Genomic DNA, 21810 nt, shown 5'->3' with positions numbered 1-21810 from the left:
ATAATTAAAAATATAAAAAAATCTTAAAAGATAAGAGACAAATTTGCAGGAAAATTACATGATGTTGCCTTTACTATCAAACTTTTTGTCATCAACAAGGAAACATTGATATACAAACCCTCATTTGAACACCTTTTTTACAAGCCTAAATCATCATATATTAAAAACCCTAAATATTTTTCTTCCATAAAAAATCCTCAGCAAACTAAGATAAAATTGGGACATACTGTAGATTCTCTTTCTGGGGCCTGAATCCATTTGCATGCATGTTTTCAATTAAGAATAAAACAAATTTAGATTTCTGGACACAATAAATATTTCAATAGCAGACCTGACAGTATGTACATGACTGAACAATTCAGCAGGTAGTTCAAGAGTCTCTGGGTTACCCCTTAGAGTGGCTTTTGACATCTTACCACCATGAAAATAGAATACTGTAGAAGAGACTGGCCACAGACTACAGACATTAGGGTTGTTTCTTCAATTGCATTGCAAAATTCAAACAACAATGAGAAAGGCATTCTGTGAAGAAGATAATCTCCTTAAAGGGCTAACGATTTCTGTTCATGTGTTTGAGTTTAGGAGAAACAAACTGGCCCAATGTGCAAACCAAACTCCTGATCCGCCTTGCCAATGTCCATGGGGGCCAAGTCTACAATTGGCAGTCTTGCCGTTGTCTGAGTCCTGTACTCAATTACAGTCTTGGACCCAATACCATTTGATTCCTGAAGGCACAAGAAAATAAGAAGTTGGAAAAACACATTTTAATGCTACATTATTATACCCTTGGTATACAAACAAACATTTCCTGGACACGTGTTCAGTTGAGGAACTACTGCCACTGGCATGCGGAACATACTGTATTGAAACAGCACGGTGAATATGTAATTCATTCGAATATTAAAGTCTTTGCTCTACTACAGCCACAGTCAGAGTGGATAACTTACCGAACATCCGTCTTCCAGGACAGTGTATCGGAGGCGGTTGTTACCCTGAGCCCTGATGTCCTGTCCGTTGGCACCCTTGAGGACGAGTGCTTTCTTCAGGTTGCCACTCTTTTCATCTTTGTAGGCCACGCTATTCTTGCAGTGGAAGGTGACATTCTGGACCGACTCTTTGGACAAAAGTCGGATCAGCTTCATCTGAATGGCCACAGTGTTGGGCTCGTCCCCTTTGTTGCCATAGTTGAACTGAAATCATATGTTGGGCAAAGTTAGTTTCAGAAAAAATATTCATAATTTTTGAATTCCTCTTTTGTGTACTCACTCTTGTTCCTCCATTCATGTTAGCTCCAAACCACAAAGGTTTGGTTGGGCTAGGAGTAGATTTCGTCCACCATGTTTTCTGCGGTATGTTTGCAGGGTTGGCTGGGATACAAGTTTCTCCGGTCTCCATGTTACAGAACACCTTAATGGCATCCTTGGCATTCCCTTCGTTGGGATCCACCCAGTAATCACCTAATACCAGAATATCAGATCACAAAAGCATTATGAAATGAAAACGCATCAAACGCCAGTGTTAGTCACTTCACAATCTACACACACTACAAAGACCTACACACACAACAAAGACCTATACAGACCTTCAAAAAAGCGAATGAAATCAGACTGTCAAAGCCGTTAAAAGCATGTTAAAGCTACACACCACTGCGTTTCAGAGGATAACACTGTTTGATGTCCTGGCAGGTTTTGGCTGGGTGAGCACGGCTGCCGTCTGGACTGCGCAGGTTCTGCAGATGTCCGCTGAGGGTCTTCAGCGTGGTTTGGACCCCCTTATCTACACGGACCACATCTGAGGCCTTGTTGGGAAGGGCCTCGTCCTCGTTGAACTCAGGCGGAGGAGGGGGGGCGTCCGCGGCCTTGCCGAACTCTATAGGGGGTGGTGCACCCCCATCAAAGTCATAGTCGAAGGGGCTCCCGAAAAGGTCATCCACAGCAGCCGTGGGGGGGCCAGGAGATCCAGGAGGACCACGGGGGCCTGTTTCTCCTGGAGGTCCCTTAGGGGAGAAAGAAAAACTTTTAAAATATGTAAAGGTTTTAAAGGTTATTTAACAAAAATATGAATAATTTATCAGCTGTAGCCAAACTGGAAACAATTGTATATAGCTTGACCGTTGAGCTAACACGACATATTTTCTGGGCCAAAAGATTCGTACCTCTGGTCCAATGTCGCCAGAGGCTCCTCTTGTACCGGGAGAGCCCATAGGCCCGGGATGTCCAATGTATCCTTCCTTTCCTGGGGGGCCAACCACACCAGGGGGGCCCTAAATGTAGCAATTAGAAAATAGATAGCTTGACTGTACCTTAATAAACACACATTATGGTCAAGTTTGTTTGTGTGCACTTACTCTCTGCCCAGTCGGTCCAGTGATGCCTGGTGCTCCCACATCCCCTGATTGTCCCTAAATAAACAAAACATCTGTAATTAGCCGTCAGCATGCTGTGTTTATCATTGTGTTTATTGTGTCTATTACTGCTCAGAAACAACCATTTCATTATTAGGAATATTGGAATATGTTGACTGTGAGTTCACTAGGAGACACCTGGAAAACTAGGATCATGTGGAGGTGTGTGATTTGCTGTGTGTTTCCTGTATTTTCTACAGGGTGATTGTAGTGTTTGTATTCTATGGTATGATTGAGAAAGCGCATTTCTTCTTACGGTTGTCCCAGGCAAGCCATGGAGTCCGGTGAAGCCCCTGTGTCCTTTCTGGCCCCTCTCTCCCTGATTGCCACGTGCTCCCTTATCTCCCAGTGGCCCTTGAGGCCCCTAGGAATCACACAAAGATAGTTTTTTTTGTCAATATGCATATGCAAACTTGAATCTACATTACAACGTCAGTTTGTTGTTTAATCAACATAATGTGACAATTACAAGTTTTACAAGTGCAAAACACTTAAAGACACAATGAATAAGAGCTAAGTTACCACTCACCAACTTTCCTCGTATTCCTGCTGAGCCTAGAGGGCCAGGGGGTCCCTTAGAACCCTATTGTTAAACAGACAGAATCCAATAAGGGGAAACTAGTTCCATCAAGATCATCAATCTAGCAGACCCAGTGAATAAACAAAATAAATGAGTTGAAAAGAGGACTCACATTGTTTCCTCTCTTGCCGGGGTTTCCAGTGGAGCCGATGGGTCCTGGGGACCCAGGCCCCCCCTGAGCACCAGCAAGACCCTCAGGGCCTGTGTTGCCTCTATCTCCCTACACAGGCAAGACAGTCAGACGAAGGTATACATGCATCACACAAACACACACACTACAATCATATGAATCTTACCCTGGTTCCAACGATGCCATCGTTTCCAGGCGTCCCATCCTCTCCAACCCCTCCCTGCAGAGAGAGGCAACCTTACTTGAATCCATCTGTGATACAGACCTGCTTATCACTCTTAATTGATATTAGTAAAGTGTGACTATAAGTAGTGAGAACTGAGAACACACCTCAGGACCGGGTTCTCCTTTAGGACCAGTTGGTCCAGGTAAGCCCACCGAACCTGCAGGCCCCTTGCTTCCCTGACCCCCTGGAGTTCCTGCTTTACCTGGAGGACCCTGAGAAGTAGGTGCATCTCTAACATTATGCACAGTATTTAATCATTGCCACTGTAAACAAATGAGAGTGATTGGCAAGTGAGTGAATGGTAAGTTCCACGGGTCTGACTAATACATACAGCTGGACCAGGAAGTCCCAGCATGCCGCGCTCTCCTCGGAGTCCAGGCATACCCACTAGGCCTCTCTGTCCTGAAATTCCTGCAGGTCCAGGAGGCCCATCAGGACCCTGTCACAGAACATGATTTGTTATTAAATGATATTATTAACACAAATAATAGATTTAGAGAACACAGTGGAAATAATCATGATTTTAGAATTGGATGTTGCTAACACTAATGGAATTCATCAAAGTGTTTGATCTAAAGTCAAAAATATATATATGAATAAAATATATAACTGCAGACTGTAAAGCGTTGTGGAGGTGGGAAAAGCTCAAATCAAAATTCTTACCCCTGGTCCATCCTCTCCAGAGTCTCCTTTATCTCCGGAGCCTCCTGCTGGACCAGGAGCCCCTCTCTCTCCTTGGCTCCCCGGGGGGCCGTTCTCCCCTAGAATCCCTTTAGAACCTGGCTTGCCTGTGGTACCCAGAGGCCCGGGGGCCCCAACTGCACCCTGAGATAAAAACATGTTTTCTCTGAGAAAAAAAGTTGTCAGCCTGCTACTCTGCTGCCTAGCCGAGGTGTCTGAGTCAGTGGGAATGAGATACAGTGCATTTTAACGAGTACAATTTTTGTAAAATTAACTAGTTTCACTTTTTGTTTTTACACACCAATGCAGAGCTAGCTATTGTGGTCATTTGGATTTGCAACATTGACAGGAAAACTCACGGCTGATCCAACGGGTCCAACTCCTCCAGCGAGACCAGGGAATCCAGATGGACCCTTTAATGTAGCATAGATAATACGTCAATGCTCAATCAAATACTCAAAGACTCAAAGTATTTGTGAGTATGATTGAAAAACCTCTACTCACTGCTGCCCCCTGTGTCCCCCTTCCACCTTTTAGTCCAGTCACACCCACAGGCCCCTGACAAACATCAACATAGCATTTTGAGTTCAGTATTATAGATTGATATATGCAATATGCCCTATTTTGACAAATCAAAATTTGTTATGAATGTTGATTTGCATTTTCACTGCACATTGAAGGATTTAGTTGTCCCACAGAGCTGGACCGTACCTGTGTTCCTGTTTTTCCTGCTATTCCCTGAGGTCCAGGAGATCCAGCCTCACCATTCTGGCCTGGTTCACCTGTCTCACCTTTGACCCCAGGTTGGCCATCCACACCCTTACAGCACACACAAGAAAATAATTTCAACACTTGTTTTGGGATGTATCACCATAGATCATCTCCATGTCACTCTGGTTGAGAATAAGGATAGCATAATTCATAATATGAACAAATAACTGCAGTTTCCTCGACTGTATGAACATTAAAATAGTGATTGTTGGAATTAAGTAGTATTGTTGTGACCACAGATTTCAGCACCAACTCAAAGCTACACAGGTGTCAAAAGTGAAATAGTGGCTACTCACAGGAGGTCCAGGGAATCCAACAGCACCAATTGGACCAGGTTCACCACGAGATCCCTAGAACCGAAATAGATAGATCAATTAAAATGCAATCAATCATACTTTATCAGTGCCAAATGTGTATGCATGAATGCTCTACTGACAGACATGGCTCTGGATCCTCTTCGTCCAGCTGGTCCTGCAGGGCCAGATTCTCCCTGAAACACACAACATAGTGATCATCATCATCATACTGCATCCACACTTACATCTCTGAATCTCTCGGTCTGTAATGAAACATTTAAACACATCAAGGAATAAACATGTAAACACTAACCCACTCCCAGTGCTCAGATCCCACTCTCTCCACTTCCCTGTCCTTGTCTACTTCCTCTCTGTTTCCTAGCTGTCTAAATAAAACAACTAGCCATTGAGACATCTTTTATACGTTTTTGGTGACACTGAGTGGCTCACCTTTGCACCATTGGGTCCAGCAGGTCCTGTTGGTCCGAGTGAACCGGGAAGTCCCTTTTAATGAAAACATAAAATTGTTCATACTTAAATTACAAAATGTAGACTAGCTGTTTTGGGGCCATGCAAAGAAATTTGAGACAAAAACGTTTCTGGAGACAAAAGTCTGCTATTATAAGACGTTACATTTATGAACTGAAAAGTTTGACGAACATCTGATTGACCTATGCCATTGTGTCTTACCCGTGCACCATCATTTCCAGCAGTACCCACTGCTCCTGCCTCACCCACTGACCCCTGCAAACCAACAAGGCATCACAGCATCAGAGTGTTAAATATGAAACAAATATCCCCCACACAATTGCTTTAAAGCACCGGATGCTTGTTTGTGTTATAGTGTTATACTCTACAGTGGATTTCAGTCCCACATACTATGTCTCCCTTTGGCCCAGAGGGGCCAGGAATGCCCCTCTCCCCTGGCATCCCTTGCAGGCCTGGGGGTCCTGGGTCTCCAACAGCACCCGCTGGACCAGCATTGCCCTAAAACATAGGGAGGATGGAAACTCATTTGTGTAACCGCATCTATTTGTCAGTTTGGTGTATTGTGAAGAAGTCTCTGTGTCTCTTGTACTTGAGACCATTCTCAACAAAGACAGTATTCCCAATTATATTATGTTCTTCATTGAATATACTTGGACTAACTGCATACCATGAAGAACCTCAGACTGTTCTCAACAAAAACAGCGTTCAAAATGATACTGTGTTCTTTACTGAACCTACAAGGACTAACTGTATGCCATTAAGTATGTGTGCATGTAGTATAAAGTCTGAACACATTCTCCTACAATGTATACAATAAAGGATGTACCTTTGGACCATCAAGTCCTTGTGTTCCGAGGCCACCTTTAGGCCCCTGTAATCCATTAGGTCCCACCTCTCCTCTCTCTCCTGGTGTTCCACGCTCACCCTAAGATATAGGATGAATCTGGTCATCAGTCATCTCTCAACTGCTTTCTCTATGTACAGTCCTGATATATGGTTGGGACGAGGAATGTAAACCATTACAATCCAAGATCAATGATTTGGGCGCCATTGTGGTCAAAGTGAAAACGACAGTGCCATAAATAACTTACCCTTGGTCCTGTCAGACCTACGCCTCCCGCCTCTCCAGCAATACCCTGGACACAACAAAGATTTCAGTCATTTTTTTCTTATTTTTGTTAAGGTTAACCATTTGGTAGAAACCAAATCGTGTTTATACTAATCCTATTGTATTAAACCCTAGTAAAGCTATGGATTCGTTTCCAAAATAGGTGTATCAGATTTGTTTCATGTATTTTTAGAAACACAGGACACACAAGATCAACTATATGATTGAGAAGCATGTGACAGTTGTACAATGTGTCTCATACTGTAGAAGTGTGAGACTATGGTGTGTGTGATACTTTTATCTTGAGTGTACATTTGCTGCTGTACCTCGTCTCCTGGCTTCCCAGACTCTCCAGGGGGACCTGGGGGTCCTGGTAAACCCTGCAATCAGACAGAACACAACTCAAGTGTTAGTGTTTTTAGCTTCAGCTGAAAGTTCAGCTTCCGTCAGCTCTCATTGAAATGTCTCTGATTACTGCGAAGTGTCAATTATTTAAACCACAGAGCACCCAAAATGTATTTCTTTTGAAAAGTCTGTAATCTAGTATGATTATGGAACCCACCTGAAAACCGTTTAGACCTGGAGGTCCTTGTTCTCCTCTCTTCCCTGCTATTCCCTTTAAAAAGATAATTGTGAAAAGATTTGCATTAGCAGCAACTCCATGGCAACCTTAACTTCTCATTTATTGTCAGAGATGTCAGTGTTCAATTCAGCCCACATATAGTAACATTAGTAAGTGCAGGTATAAATTCTGTAAAATACAATTTTATAAATCATAAAACTGGAATTGAATAGGCTTACCGCTGGGCCAGTTGAACCTGCTGCACCTTCTTCACCATCCTTTCCATTAACTCCCTGAAATAGAATAACTTTTTTGTGACTTATATCTTACAGTTTGTAGAATACTTTCTCAATCATTCAGCAGTCTTACAGCGAATCACAAAAGAAAAGATTAAAAAAGAATTCTTCTGGACCTACCCTTTGACCTGCAGGTCCTGGGGTGCCCACCTCTCCTGTCTTCCCAGGATCTCCCTGAAAATACAAGATTTCGGTATCAACATTGGTCGCTGCTCTATTCAATCCAATGCATTAGTTAGTGATATTTGGACTACACAAAACACAACAGTTCAGGTGGTTTAGCAAGCTGCCTTTTTAACACTGATGGCATGAGAGGTACTGACAGTGAAGCCCTTTGGTCCTGGAAGGCCCATTGAACCAGCTAGACCCCTTGATCCAGCCGGCCCCGCTGGTCCTGATTTCCCATCCTCTCCAGAACCTCCCTGAAAGGCAGGCCGACAGACAGACAGAGGTTTCAGTGTTGGTCTCTACATGACTGTCTCTCTCCTCAGTGCAACACAGTATGTTGTATTTGTCATGACTCTTTACCATTGGTCCTTGTTTTCCCTCAGCTCCTGTGCTACCGGCAATACCTGTCAAGCCCTGAATATGAAGTAAAAACAGATTCTTAGTTTTAGGCTTTGGGCTTTGTAAATGAGCATTTATTTACATTTACATGTATTCATTTAGCAGAGGCTTTTATCCAAAGCGACTTCCAAGAGAGAGCTTTACAAAAGTGCATAGGTTAATGATCATGAACAATGAGATAGCCCCAAAAACATTGTGGGTAGCCAAAACCTGAAGCATACATTGTGAAAAGCAAATGGGAAGAAACATAAGAGGATGTAGTTAAAAGTTACAATTAAACAACATGAACCTCAAAAAGTGCAAGAGTGTACCTATAGGAAAGCAAGCAACTATAATATAATTCAAAACGAGTACAATAAGTTGAATCAGTTACAACTAACCAACAAGAGAAACCAGTCCCTCAATAAGAGTCATTGTTTTCCTGGAGGAAACTAACATCACGTCCAGCAAATCATTCCTAAGTACCGTTGTACTCCCTGTGTAATGCATACTAACAAGCCATCTGTCATTGAGTTCCGTGTTTGATTACTTCCAGTTTATCATACACAGTGTGTTTTGGGTATGTGATAGCATGGTAAAAAAAAAGAACATGGCTGTCATCTCACCCTTGCTCCGGGCAAGCCAGGCTCTCCAGTGCGCCCAGGGTCACCTTCAAGGCCTTTGGCTCCAAATGACCCGGCCAGGCCTCTTTCACCTTGGGCCCCCTTTAGGAAAATGAAGAGCATCAAAGGGTTGGTAACCCACTGCAGACTAAGAATTCATGATGCAGTGTCTTATTGATGTCACTCAATTTGAATACATTCTAATTCAAAAGGTAACCAAAATTGCATTTGGGATTAAGCAAACACAATTTAAAATAATCCAGCGAACCTTTTGACCAGGCAGTCCATCTCCACCGGGGAAGCCCCTGTTTCCTGGAGCACCCTAGAAATGAAACAAATAACATGTAACTTGTACAATAAAAAACATACAATATTTTAGACACTATTAGTTCAATGCTCATTGAAAACCTCATTGATAAGAGAAACAATGTTATTCGGACACTCACCATTTCACCAGTAGGTCCGGGGGGGCCGACGGCCCCACTGTCCCCCCTTGGTCCCCTCTTTCCCTCCTCCCCCATTGGCCCTATTGTACCGTGGAGACCCGGTGAACCCTGTGGGGACATCCCATTTGAATAAATGAATTTATCCACATCTATTAAAACATCCATCTATCAATTCACACCGCCATCTATCCATTGTCCATGCATCTCTCTTTTCTCCATCAATCCATCTGTCATTCATACATATATCCTTCACTGCATCCCTCCATCCATCAATCTCTCTATTTATCCATCTATCCACACACAGGGACCCATTGAGGACACAGCACTAAAGGCCACTAATGCAAATAGGCATATCTTACTATCTCTCCTTTGAGTCCAGCTTCTCCTTTGAATCCCTCCACGCCAGGATCTCCCTGTAGGGGAAACAGCAGTTATTCACAGTTGTTTTTCACCCAGGCCTTAAAAATCCCACAAAGAAAGATGAACAACCCAGGTCGGCCAAGTTGAACTCTCACCAGTTGTCCCTTGGGCCCGTCTAGGCCTGTGGTACCTTGAGGTCCAGGTGTTCCTGCTGGGCCGAGCAGTCCGACTGGGCCCAGAACACCTGGCATTCCCTAAAATAGATAGAAAGTTAGGCTCTCCTATCAAAAGTGAGATCACCATGTACATGGTAATATTTACGTTCTCCTTACATGAGATAATTGTCTCATCGGTCCTTTCTGCTCCCAGATACACGCATTTTCGCACATTAGTGCTTTATACAATTTTTTAATTATCCTACAATTTTATTTAAAAAATATAAAAAATATATATATATATATATATTAATCTGTCAATCAATAAAATAATAATAATGACCAGTCATGATTACTATCTACTAGTCTAATACTGGTGCATAACACTTGAACCGAGTCTATCATGTTCTCAAATACAATCCAACATTTTGGTGAATCTTATGAATGAAACTATTTAGTATGGGGAGGACTTGTTGTCCTGATAGCTGTTTTCCCCATTTGTGATGGGCAGAATACAGAAGTTTTTAAAATGAAAAGTAGAAACACAGGATAAATCATATGACATGTTAATACCGTGGATCCTCTGCTTCCTGGAGCTCCATCTGTTCCTGAAGGACCCTGGATGAATTAGAACATATTTTATAAAGACAATCAACTCAAGTGAAAGATAATCTGTCAGCTAGTCTGTGTGCATGTAGTAAATAAGCATAAAGAGTTCGTAAACTGTATGTTTGCAATTATCTTAGCTGACTAGCTACACACTTGAATCCCTGTTGGTCCAGGACGTCCCACGTGTCCAGCATCCCCTCGTTGCCCCTGGGGGCCCTCAGTTCCCCGGACCCCTGTCGGCCCCGCCTCACCCTGGACGAAACAGATATTTGACATGCTGTATCTGGCATTTAAAAGAGTCCTGTAGTACTTCAGCAAGACAGTTCAAGACAGTTTTTGTTGACAAAGGTGGTGGACTCACCTTCATGCCAGGGCTACCGGGATAACCTGGAGCACCGTTGATCCCAACTGGACCCTGAGAAGTGTATATTACAGTAAGTATATGTGATCTCACTTAAATTCTTCAAAAAGATATGAACATGCTGCCTATTCGTGTAGCATATGTGTCCTTTTGTTTACAGTAAAGTAGAAATGTACTCTGACCTCTTTTCAAAGTTAATGTGTTAAGTCAAGTCTGTACTCAGCCTTGCTTGGGTTTGGTTTAAACTCTCACCATGGGACCTGGTTTACCAATATGACCAGGAAGACCACGTTTTCCCTGTATGTAGAGAAAGGACAGAGCAATTGAGGCAGGATTTCATCATGCGTATTCTATTCTAACTCTTGTCAAACTTGTCTGTTTCTCATCAGCTTTCACTCACCACCGCTCCACTTGGACCACTTCTGCCTCTCTCTCCTGGCATGCCCACGGAACCCTGAAATATTTATAGTGGGTCTGTTAGAACAGCATTTCTTTGGAAACGTTTTCATGTTTACAAATTCAATCATTATGCCAGCATTGTGTAACCTACCGGTGGGCCCAGAGGCCCCATTCCCCCAGGAACACCTGATACGCCCTGTAAAAAACACACATTTACTTGTAAAACTTTAATTCGTAAACAAAAAAAATTTCAAGCACACAACCGAATGTATTTGAGTATATTCCGAAACCATATGACTTAGAAATGTGTCTACCTTTGATCCAACCGCTCCTGTTTCTCCTCTTGATCCCCCAAGGCCAGCATGACCCTGTCATTGAGAAATACATATAATATGTAGTAGTAGTAGTAGTAGTAGTAGGTCTGATTTGTCCTTCAACCATATAAAGCTAGTACAGTACACGTGTATTTTGAATAGGTCCGATTAAACATCATACAATGAAATAAGAATTATTTCTTTTTCATAGCTCCTAAAATAAGACTTTGTAGAAAGTCTTACATTGACTTAAGTAATAAAAAATGGACCCAACTAACCTTGTGCAAATCCACAACAAAAAATGATCTCACCTTGTGACCCTTCATTCCTGGATGACCGGGTAGGCCAGGGAAACCTCTCGAACCCTAAAATCCGTTTGAGTCAGCATTTTGATACCCTTCTCAGTAGCACATTTAGCAAAATGTTTATATGCTAACTATTCAACATCTCTTTACTTGCATTTATGAAAGGTACAGTATGAAAACAGTAATTCATTGCCATGTCAGAGTTTGGTCTTGTTTGGATTTGTGTTTCTACCTGAGACCCAGCGAATCCCTGTTCTCCAGTATTTCCTGGCGCGCCTGGCGCACCCTGATGAAGAAACACGACACAACTCAGTTCATCTTACCTCACAGGTGAATCATCTACAAATTGCTTTGGGCTATTTACTTCAAGCAGGAACCAAACCATAACCTAAAATTCCCCTAGCCAAAGAGTTTGTCTGGTGAATTTATTGGTTAGTGCACTTACATCAGGTCCTGGTTTTCCTGGTGGACCTTCAGGTCCTCTATGACCATAGGAGCCCTATGGAAAAACATCACTTTTTATTACAAGCTAAAACACTACTCTACAGCAAAACATGTTATACAATTAATCTCATCTGCAGAAACCATGGGGTCAGTGCAGTCACATCTTTACTCGATTGCCAAAATATCAGATTTTCTTAATCTCCCCAAATGACCTTAATCATTAGGGATGCCATCTGAAATCTGTCACTGCATAATTATTAGTTGTGTCAGACAAGAAATATGATGTAGATGTTGAAAAAGATGGATGTAAAATAGAGAAGAAATATAAAAAGCTGAAGGATTGCAAATACTATTTTGATTCAGGACTACTGACCATTGGTCCTGGTTCTCCAGCCTCCCCTGGGATTCCCTGCGCTCCAGAAGGACCCTGAAGAAATTAGAAAAGGTATATTAAATCCTACAAAACTTTTATTTGACTGATCAAAAATGTTGTCAGCCCATCGTAGACATACGGGTGGTCCGGTCGACCCTGCATGCCCTCTTGGCCCTGATTCACCCTAAAGAAACAGAGTAAGAACAGATAGATAAGATACACACGGCCTACTGCAGGTACATATTTATTTTACATCCGGCCACCATCTGAACAGATTCAGAAACACTCACCCTTGTTCCAGACACCATCCCAGCCAGTCCGGATTTCTCATGGAAGCCAGCGGCCATTTGAGAGACCAACTGACTCTGAATGATAAAAAAGGACAACACATTTTCAATCCAGTGTGTTTTTTTGCTTGTTTATTCGTCTACGTTTTTTACGACTACTAGTCTTTTTCTAGGCTGGTGACAGAACAGACATTAAGATACATTTCTTTATTATCTCCCTGATATCAATACTGTATGTGCAAATTCATTAAAGTGATTTTAAACTAAAAGTGCAGATAAACCCTTGTTTAGGGCGCTGTCAGTGCTAGAAGGACAGGGTTTCTCATACACAACTGTGCTCCTGTTTCTATGGACTAGAGTCCAGATGCAGGCTACAGGGGCTGGGGTCAACAGACTCACTCACCCCAGGAAGTGAGGGCTGGCCGGAGGGTCCTGGCTCTCCAGGGTTCCCTGGAACCCCAGGTTCCCCATCAAAGCCAGGTGGTCCATGAACACCCTGCACACAAGGAAATATGTATAGAAAATATATACAGCTAATCAATACCCAGACCCAGGTTGAGTGTATGGATGAGTATTTAATACATAAGGGTCAGGATTTAATTGTCTGTAGTTAATTTAAAGAATTTTAAAGTGATGTAAAGTCAGTATTTTGGACGTACACGTCTGCCTTTGAATCCACGGTGTCCAGTAGTCCCCTGCGACCCTGGGGGACCCTGAATACACAGTAGAGACAGGTCATCACAAGTGGAGAAAACAAAGTTGTGGTACACATATTGCATTGTTTTTTTTAATTTTTTTATAAATTCTTTATTCTTCATTTAAGAATAAGAATACTTTGTCAATTTTGAGAAACGGGTGGAATTTGATTAAAGACAGTTGAATTTATTTCAAACCTAAGACTTTTTAATCACAAAATCAAGACATACACTTGATCCATGCAGTTAGACTTTTCAGAACATAATTGTGGATCCTGTTGATTTTAATTGAAGCAATGGCACCATCTAGTGTTGCCAGGTAAACATGATTTACGTGTATTAATGTATTAAAGAGAAAAATAAATCAATTATGAAATGTATTCCCTACCATAGGTCCAGGTCGACCCACAATTCCAACAACCTGGGGAAGAATACATGAAGGTATGTTTCAACAACAAATTATACGAAGACTGTTATCTCTATGGTCAAAGCCAAATCATTCCCAATGTTTTTAATGGTGCAAGGGCCATGATCCACCCAGGCACACCTCTTTTAATTATACAAATATGCAAACAAATATTACATTATTTCATGAGATCCAGCAACAAACGCACATTTTCCATGCAATCTGGAATAGACACTTACGTGAGGAATGTCACCTGGTTCACCCTTTTGGCCCTGCAAATGTACATGACATGTTTTGGCATCAAGCCTTCTTGTATTTTTAACAACTGATGTTTAATGCCATGAGAGGTATAAAAAACAAAAGCTTAATATGCCTCATACTTTGAATTATGTCTTACCTTTAAAGCCATTAGTTCTGGGAGGAGATTAAAAAGAAAATAATGAATTAATCAAGTTTCTTGATTTCAACTGTCACGTACTTTGACCACAAATCACAACCATGAATAATGTAATTCAACATTGTGGTATAAATAGCACCTCCCACTACAGTATGGTGTAATTTGCAGGTAATGTAATGGAGTCAGCATCTGTCTCCTTTATCTAATATCAGTGCAACAATGTAATACTTTAGAAATCCTCAAGAGGGAAGGGGGTTTAGAATGTCAATGTAAAACCAACCAGTAGAGCCACACCTCAACTACACTACAGTTGTAAAAGCAACCACTCACGTATGATCCTCTTGGCGCTGGCGAACGTGTCACACAGTGGGCAGCACTGACCCTCTGGGATGACCACTCTCTCACAGTTGACCACCGGCTCACACTGCACCTCGTCACAGATGACCACGCCTCCGTCACACACACACATGCGACAGGGCTCGGGCCTCCAAATCTCATTGTGTGCGTAAGCCTGACCGTTTTCTGTGCAGTGTTCCAATCTCTGCACCTCTTCGGAGACAAGGAGCGAGAATGAGTTTCAGTCATGATACGAAATTGATTGCATTCATAGGCACAGCAGGGCAGTCACACTGACCCTGAAGTTATCATTGTACAGATCAACCACACTGACACACTCAGAGACAAACATGGGTCTGGTTAACAAGATTGGGTGAGCAGTCGCTCCTTTGGTTTTCCCCTTGACCATTTTGTATGACGAGCTAAAAACCTGTCCATAGAAACTAGTGCAACACAGAATCCCAGGCAGGTTGGAGAAGACATTTATAGTCATTTTATCTGTGAGTATAATAGGGTTGGGGTCAACTGTGTGTTCAATCAAATCAAAAATTCATCTGAAATTTGAGTTCCAAAACCCCAGATAACACAAATATCAGTATTTTTGCGTGAAACATTAATGAGAGGACGTTCTGCTTATTAAACGTGTTCAGAATGTGAGAATGTGGCCTCACCTGGTTCTACTCCTGTGGCAGCCTGAGAGCAGACAGGACAACACTCTCCCTGAGGTGTCACTGTTGTCTCACAGTCTGTCAGGTCTTCACACTGGACCTCTTCACAGACCACAGTCCCGGCCTCACACACACAGATCTTACAGGGCTCTGGGCTCCATATCTCATTGTTGGAGTAGACATGGCCGTTTTCTGTACAGATGTCTTCGTCCCCTGTAGAGCAAGCACCCACCACTTACATTAAAGAGTCAATCTAAGATTTAAAATGTTTAAAATTGCCCAACATGTTGACCACAGTTGATTTATCAACAACCTTTTGGATCTTTTTGTTATGAATCAACAGTGGTCTAGATGATTTGCAAAGTAAAGTTTTAAGATGTTTGTATTTATAAGTTGCATACATTGTAATGTTTCATTACTAATTACAGTACAGTATTGTATGTGGTTTTCTAAAATTATTTTGTAAGAACAGTATAAATCAAAACTGGACCATACTGACTGCAACACTGCTTTTATTGCATGAGCAGGTCAACATTGTGCACAGTTCACACCTTTCTCATCTGTGCCAGGTGCTGAAGTCGAGGTGGCCTGAGAGCAGACAGGACAACACTCTCCCTCAGGTGTCACTGTTGTCTCACAGCCTGTCAGGTCTTCACACTGGACCTCTTCACAGACCACAGTCCCGGCCTCACACACACAGATCTTACAGGGCTCTGGGCTCCATATCTCATTGTTGGAGTAGACATGGCCATTTTCTGTACAACTATCTTTGTCCCCTGTTAAGCACACAACAGAGGAACGTTAACTTTCATCAGGATGGGTATCCCCGTCACAATAGTCACGTCCTAACCATAGGTATTTGGTTGTGTACACTGGGACGGCATGATGGTACTTTCACTTATTGCCCAGTAGAGGGTGCTTATACAGGACAAACCGTGTCACAGAATGACCTGTATGAGTATTTGTAACTAATGTGATGACAAAATATCCTTGTCTTACTTAGTGAAGGATTTCAGTTCCACTAATTTTGCTTTTATAATTTGAAGTTCTTTTACTTTAAATAGTTGTGTCACATTGTGTGAGCTCTTGTGACATTGGTAAAAAAAAACTAACAAGAAAAAAACCTTTAAAAAAAAACATTTGGGTCAAGAAAATGTGACCAGTGATTATAGTCTTTCCCTTTGCTCAGCCAGCACAGAAATCTTTAGATCTGATCTTATTTCTCCAAATGTGACTTAAAACCAGCTGCTGCTTTATAAACCTCCTGACCTAGCTTTGTTGACTTCACATTAAGAAAAATAATGTGTGGGGCACACACCCCACCTGCAACATAAACTCAGATCAAATCTGAATCCATTTGATATGATAGATTTAGCAAGGCTCTAAGCACTAATTATGTGGGAGAGCCTCTCCCCAAGAGGGTAGTCCATTTTTAAAAGCAGGAGTTATTTCAAGGGAAACCACAGAGGTTGTATTATATGTTGGGCTACTGGAGAGCCTGTGCCTTTCTGTTCTGTTCAGAAGCAAAAGGGCCACACCCAGTGAACCCCAGTGCTGTAAAATCTAAACGTTTCAACGTGTGTCATAACTGTTATTTAACACTATAAAAACGAGCAAAAAGTGTAATAATTGAATCAGTTACGTATCTGTGTACATTATCCTGACTTTGTTAGACGTAAATGATTTGTTCCTGGGTATTATCTGACATCTTATCATTTTTGTTTCGTTTTCAATTGCCTCGTTTTTAAAAGGTATGGGATCTAATCCAATTTATAGCATCCATCCTGTAGGTTGGCTGGAAGTTTCAAACCTCATGTCACATGCGTGATAGACTTTTCCTGGGTCATTTTCACATCACACCTGCTGTAACTACTGAAAGGAACATGACATCCCAGTCTGTCGTGCACTCCTTCTTGTCTGTCTATCTCTTTCATTTTACTCCACCTCCAACTCACCATGACATAAAACAAGCCACGTGGATTCCATAGTTTCAGCTGCTCGGCCTTAACTAGCTCCAACATGAAGAATATACTGGATATCTACCATGGTTAATATACAGGTCCTTAACATTTCTGTGCTGCTGTCTCTCTCATTTATGACCCATCCTTCCAAATGAAGTAAGAAAATGGATTGCACTTCAGAGGGTAAACAATGCTTGCAGCTTTGAAATGTTAGCAAATCTTCCCTCAATGGGAGTTGCTTTTTCAGTTACAGTAAACCCTATAAGGTGTTGGATGGTATTAAGATGGAATTAAGATGTGTCATGTCCGGTGACACACCAGTAAACCACATTCTTCCCTGCGCAGCAGAAATGTTGAAATCCTTATACAGTTATTTGAAGAGATGAGTATAGTATGAAGCATATTCTCATATCCAGCATTATCTCACTGGGTGTGTCTTGTCTTTGGCACGAAGTCTGACCAAAATCACTGGCCTGTTTTAGTCTGTCCCCACCAGGAGCCCACATCATTATAACCATGGCCTTCAAAAACCCTTCATTCTGCCTCTGCCTTGTACCAAAATATCCCAGCCAGACCTGCACACATTGAGACTTTAGTACAGGATTTGAGTGTATTTTTGATTGAGACTTCTACATTCTTCTTTGTGGTGAGAATGTTCTGAAGATCAGATCCACTGACAAAAATCCTGTGCCAGTTCTTCGCACCTTGGATATTGTTATTGGTTTTCCTTTAAACAATCAATATTATCAGGAATTTATCTGTTTGAGACATTTCAGATTTAAGGGGATTATAGATTATAATATTTTGTTTTTAGCTGTCTATTGTACAAGGAATGTTGAATCAGGTATCAATTCAAATAAATGCCCCAAAAAAGAATGACATGCTTAATCTATTGACATTTTATTTGTCAGCCAGGACAACACCTGTGTTGTCCTTTGACTTCCTTCAACAATAATTATGGTTTGGTTTGGGTCTATTTGGGTGTGATGTTTGATTCAGGGTCAGACACCATGATGGCCACTGTGGTTTCGATGTTGGGTGGCAGGGCAGTGTGGAAGCTGGACTATATCTGCTGTGGATGGGGGAAATGAGTGTACAATACTCTGAACATTAGACATAGACTACACATACATTACATATAGTCATATTTAAATACAGCATGAAGCACCCACAAAGTTACGAATTATACTAAGATATTGTGTGGTATTGTGTATGCTCAAAAGAAGAGGATTAGGTATATAGAAACTGTCTTCACTTAATTTACAGTCCTATATGTTTTCAAGCAAACAATGACCATCACATTAAACACATTAAAGACACAGAGATTTTGTATTTTAGGGATGCTGTGTTTTAGGGATGCTGTGTTTTAAGGATTTAGGGATGCAAATGATCAAAACGATTGCAAAATATTACAGTCATGAAGTTAAAAAAAAGCTCTCACTGATATTGGTGATCTGAGCAACTATGCCGACCTAAACTCTCTCTCTCTCTCTCTTCACACCACAACAACAAGTACTGTAGAATGAGAGTTCAGCCTACAGTCAATCCGAAATTCAGCCGCACCATGCATCACATCATCTCATTCAGAGATAGAGTATTTTGATAACAGTAATGACTTTTACATTTACTCACCGAGCTTGACATTCTGAGTGGTCACTGAAAACACTTGGGCCAAGGATATTGCCACACATAGAATAATCCTGGAGCGCCCGGAGGTGTCCATGTCTGTATGGGAAACACACACCTTCTCCACACAGAGAGGCAGAGGGGCAGGACAAGAGGATGAAGAAGTTATACCATTCAGAATAACATCCAAGCATTCCTGTGAAGGCAGAACGACTGCCTGAACTGGATAGGATATAACAAACAAGCTCTCACTGTCTCTCTCTCTCTCTCTCTCTCTCTCTCATGCCCCACTCTCCCTCTCTCCATGCTTTGACTCAACCTATCATTTGGCCTGCTTTTTTCATCTTTTTTTGGTCTCCAGACAGTTGTGCCTAAGTGAGGGATGCCCTCACTGATGAAAAAGATGAAAAAAGACTCAGGAAGAAAATACAGTATGTCATTACAAAACGTTGTGGATACAACCATTAAAACGACTCCTTACTCAAGCAAGATTAAAAGAAAACATACTTTTCAACTCCTACTTTACTAGAGGAGAAATACAGTGTTTACATATATTTTACCGATATCTTCAGCATGTCTTTGCTGATTGCTATTCCGGATTGGACTGTTTACTGAGGTCACATGCATCTCCATTTAATTTGTTTTCCAGCTTTACTCTGGTGGGCCAGTTTGTGGGACTGACAACACCAGAGCTTTCTTCCTTCCTTTCGAAGAAAGCACAAAACCCTGCAAGTAAAAGACAGAAGATGACCGTGACACTACCATCTCCTCCATCACTGTCTGCTGGTCCACCTGTGATTCTGGTGTTGAACACAGAGAGCAGCTGTGAGGTTATCAGAGTTGTGTGGCCTGTTTTAGAGGCGTTAAAAGACCAGTTAGATGATTTACCGTCAAGGGAAACTGGGACCATCGGGTCAGTTTGAAATGCAAAGCCCCCTCTAAACACTTGGTCCGAAAAAACACCGAAATAATTTATCCCATCTAACCTTAGACTTAGACGGCGTCAAAGTATCTCAAAGCCAGCTGGTAAAAAATCTGGGAGTCACAATGGACCCAGACCTTTCATTTGAGTACCATATTAAGCAAATCACCAGAACAGCATTTTTCCATCTACGTAATATTGCCAAAATACGAAAATTCCTCTCAAAGGATGATGCTGAAAAACTAATACATGCTTTTGTTACGTCCCGATTGGACTACTGCAATGTGTTGTTCTCTGGCCTCCCAATTACCTACCTAAAAAACTTACAGCGGGTGCAAAATGCTGCTGCTAGACTATTGACTAAAACTAGAAAGTTTGATCATATAACATCGACTCTTATCTCTTTACACTGGCTCCCTATCCAAGCCAGAGCTGATTTCAAAGTTCTACTTCTAACTTACAAATCTCTGCATGGATTGGCACCACTGTACCTCTCCGGTCTCCTTGCACCCTATTGCCCCGCAAGGTCTCTAAGATCTCAAAATGCCGGCTATCTGGTAATACCCAAAGTTAAGAAAAAAACTGCTGGAGGTAGGGCGTTCTCATATAGAGCACCTCTTCTTTGGAACAAATTACCCATCTCAATTAAGGAAGCTGATACTGTCTCGACATTTAAAACTAGATTAAAAACGTTCTTGTTTAGTCAATTCTATGATTGTTAAAGGGAAGTATGTGTGTACTTTCTATGTAAACCTGGGATGTGTGCTTGCCTATGTGTGTATCACATGTAACTTTTAAATTTTAATTATAGCTTATGTTCACATTGCCCAGCTAGATGTTACAAATAAAGTAAACCTGTTACTGTATATTGTTAGTATTATTATTATTATAGTTCCGTTGCTGTATATTGTTACTGTTATAGTTTTTATTACTAGTTGGAGACAACGGGGGACTGGCTGTTTTCATCCTTATTCGTATAAGTATAACCTACTTTAGAGTTCTTTCCCCTGGAACAGATTTCATGTTCCAACTGAGGGGGGCTGTCGTTGTTTTGGTGTGTGGGGCTGCATCAAATACCCTTTTTGCTCTGTTAAATTGCTGCACTAGTCCACACTTGACCGGTGGGGATCTCATTCTATTTTGACTGTAACTGTTAGCTGCTCCTGGCATTCTCTAATCCCTGCTCTCCTCTCTGTCCCCCCCCCACACATTCCCTGTGGTGTGGGGGGTTTGAGCTGTCAGGACCTGCTTGGTCGTCGGTCTGCCAACGCTGAACCAGGTCGTCACCCGGAATCCAGTCTCCATGACGGCCAACAGCGAGTTTCCCGGTCCCATCCAACGTCTATAAAGCCGAACAATGGATTTTGGTGTTTCAAAACCCATTGACACTGTATGACTATGTTTAGCTTGTGTTCTGCTCCTCTCTCTTACCAACCGTCTCTGGAGGAGGGGATCCCTCTCTGAATTGCTCCTCCCAAGGTTTCTTCCATTTTTTCTCCCGGTGGGAGTTTTTCTGGGAGTTTTTCCTTGTCTTCCTTGAGGGTTTAGGTTGGTTGAGGGGCAGTTCTATGGGCGCATGTGAAGCCCTCTGTGACATGCTTGCGTGTAAAAAGGGCTATACAAATAAATTTGATTTGATTTGATTTGAACACACAGTCATACACAATTCTGTCATCTGTAGGATTAGAAATATGTTCAAAAAAGCTAGTGCTGTACTGAGTAAAAAAGAACTGTATGCGACACAAATGTGTTTTGAATTTATATCTGATCGTCTTCACTGATATTGGTTTGATGAATCATATTTGAATTTGTTTAAGAAGATTTAGAGTTGAGGCATGTGTTATCTTTTTTCCATTTGTGCTAATGGTAAACATTATGCAATTGCATTTTAGCATAGTTTTATCTTATCTTTATAATGCTTATCTGGTTATTTACTGTACGTGAAGAGACTGCCCAATGTAACAAAAAAACTATTGTGGAAAAACCATTTGCCAACTTCCCACAGTTTTTACTGCAATTCAGTTAAAACAGTAA

The 21810-nt window shown here is 41.7% G+C and overlaps 1 protein-coding gene across 1 annotated transcript; it reads right to left on the bottom strand.

Moving 5' to 3' along the window:
• Positions 1 to 42: 42 nt before the first annotated feature.
• Positions 43 to 19124, bottom strand: col5a2b (collagen, type V, alpha 2b). The gene is made up of 56 exons (XM_047030759.1): positions 18861 to 19124; positions 15819 to 16043; positions 15271 to 15480; positions 14594 to 14812; positions 14264 to 14280; positions 14106 to 14138; positions 13849 to 13881; positions 13425 to 13478; positions 13169 to 13261; positions 12769 to 12843; positions 12618 to 12662; positions 12479 to 12532; positions 12107 to 12160; positions 11894 to 11947; positions 11668 to 11721; positions 11357 to 11410; positions 11194 to 11238; positions 11044 to 11097; positions 10896 to 10940; positions 10644 to 10697; positions 10436 to 10534; positions 10247 to 10291; positions 9674 to 9772; positions 9518 to 9571; positions 9159 to 9266; positions 8981 to 9034; positions 8716 to 8814; positions 8072 to 8125; positions 7867 to 7965; positions 7664 to 7717; positions 7487 to 7540; positions 7248 to 7301; positions 7012 to 7065; positions 6669 to 6713; positions 6404 to 6502; positions 5968 to 6075; positions 5779 to 5832; positions 5539 to 5592; positions 5229 to 5282; positions 5089 to 5142; positions 4733 to 4840; positions 4526 to 4579; positions 4381 to 4434; positions 4004 to 4165; positions 3672 to 3779; positions 3445 to 3552; positions 3281 to 3334; positions 3097 to 3204; positions 2934 to 2987; positions 2661 to 2768; positions 2348 to 2401; positions 2156 to 2263; positions 1645 to 1996; positions 1267 to 1457; positions 948 to 1190; positions 43 to 725 (listed from the first exon to the last, which is right to left on the bottom strand). The coding sequence occupies exons 1-56, from the start codon at positions 18949 to 18951 to the stop codon at positions 579 to 581; spliced, it is 4971 nt and encodes a 1656-aa protein (XP_046886715.1). The 5' UTR covers positions 18952 to 19124; the 3' UTR covers positions 43 to 578.
• Between the last annotated feature and the right edge of the window lie 2686 nt (positions 19125 to 21810).

The sequence above is a fragment of the Hypomesus transpacificus genome, chromosome 12 (assembly GCF_021917145.1).
Source record: "Hypomesus transpacificus isolate Combined female chromosome 12, fHypTra1, whole genome shotgun sequence".
Taxonomy (NCBI): domain Eukaryota; kingdom Metazoa; phylum Chordata; class Actinopteri; order Osmeriformes; family Osmeridae; genus Hypomesus; species Hypomesus transpacificus.
This window is presented reverse-complemented; position numbering and strand designations above follow the sequence as displayed.

What these genes read in the sequence shown, in the direction of transcription:
- col5a2b (XM_047030759.1), bottom strand. Translation starts at nt 18,951, where the DNA reads ATGGACACCTCCGGGCGCTCCAGGATTATTCTATGTGTGGCAATATCC. An exon ending in ACCTGGCACAGATGAGAAAG is followed by an intron (nt 15,481 to 15,818) that starts GTGTGAACTGTG and finishes CTTGCTCTACAG; the next exon opens with GGGACGAAGACATCTGTACA. An exon ending in CTGGGCCAAAGGGAGACATA is followed by an intron (nt 5,833 to 5,967) that starts GTATGTGGGACT and finishes GTTGGTTTGCAG; the next exon opens with GGGTCAGTGGGTGAGGCAGG.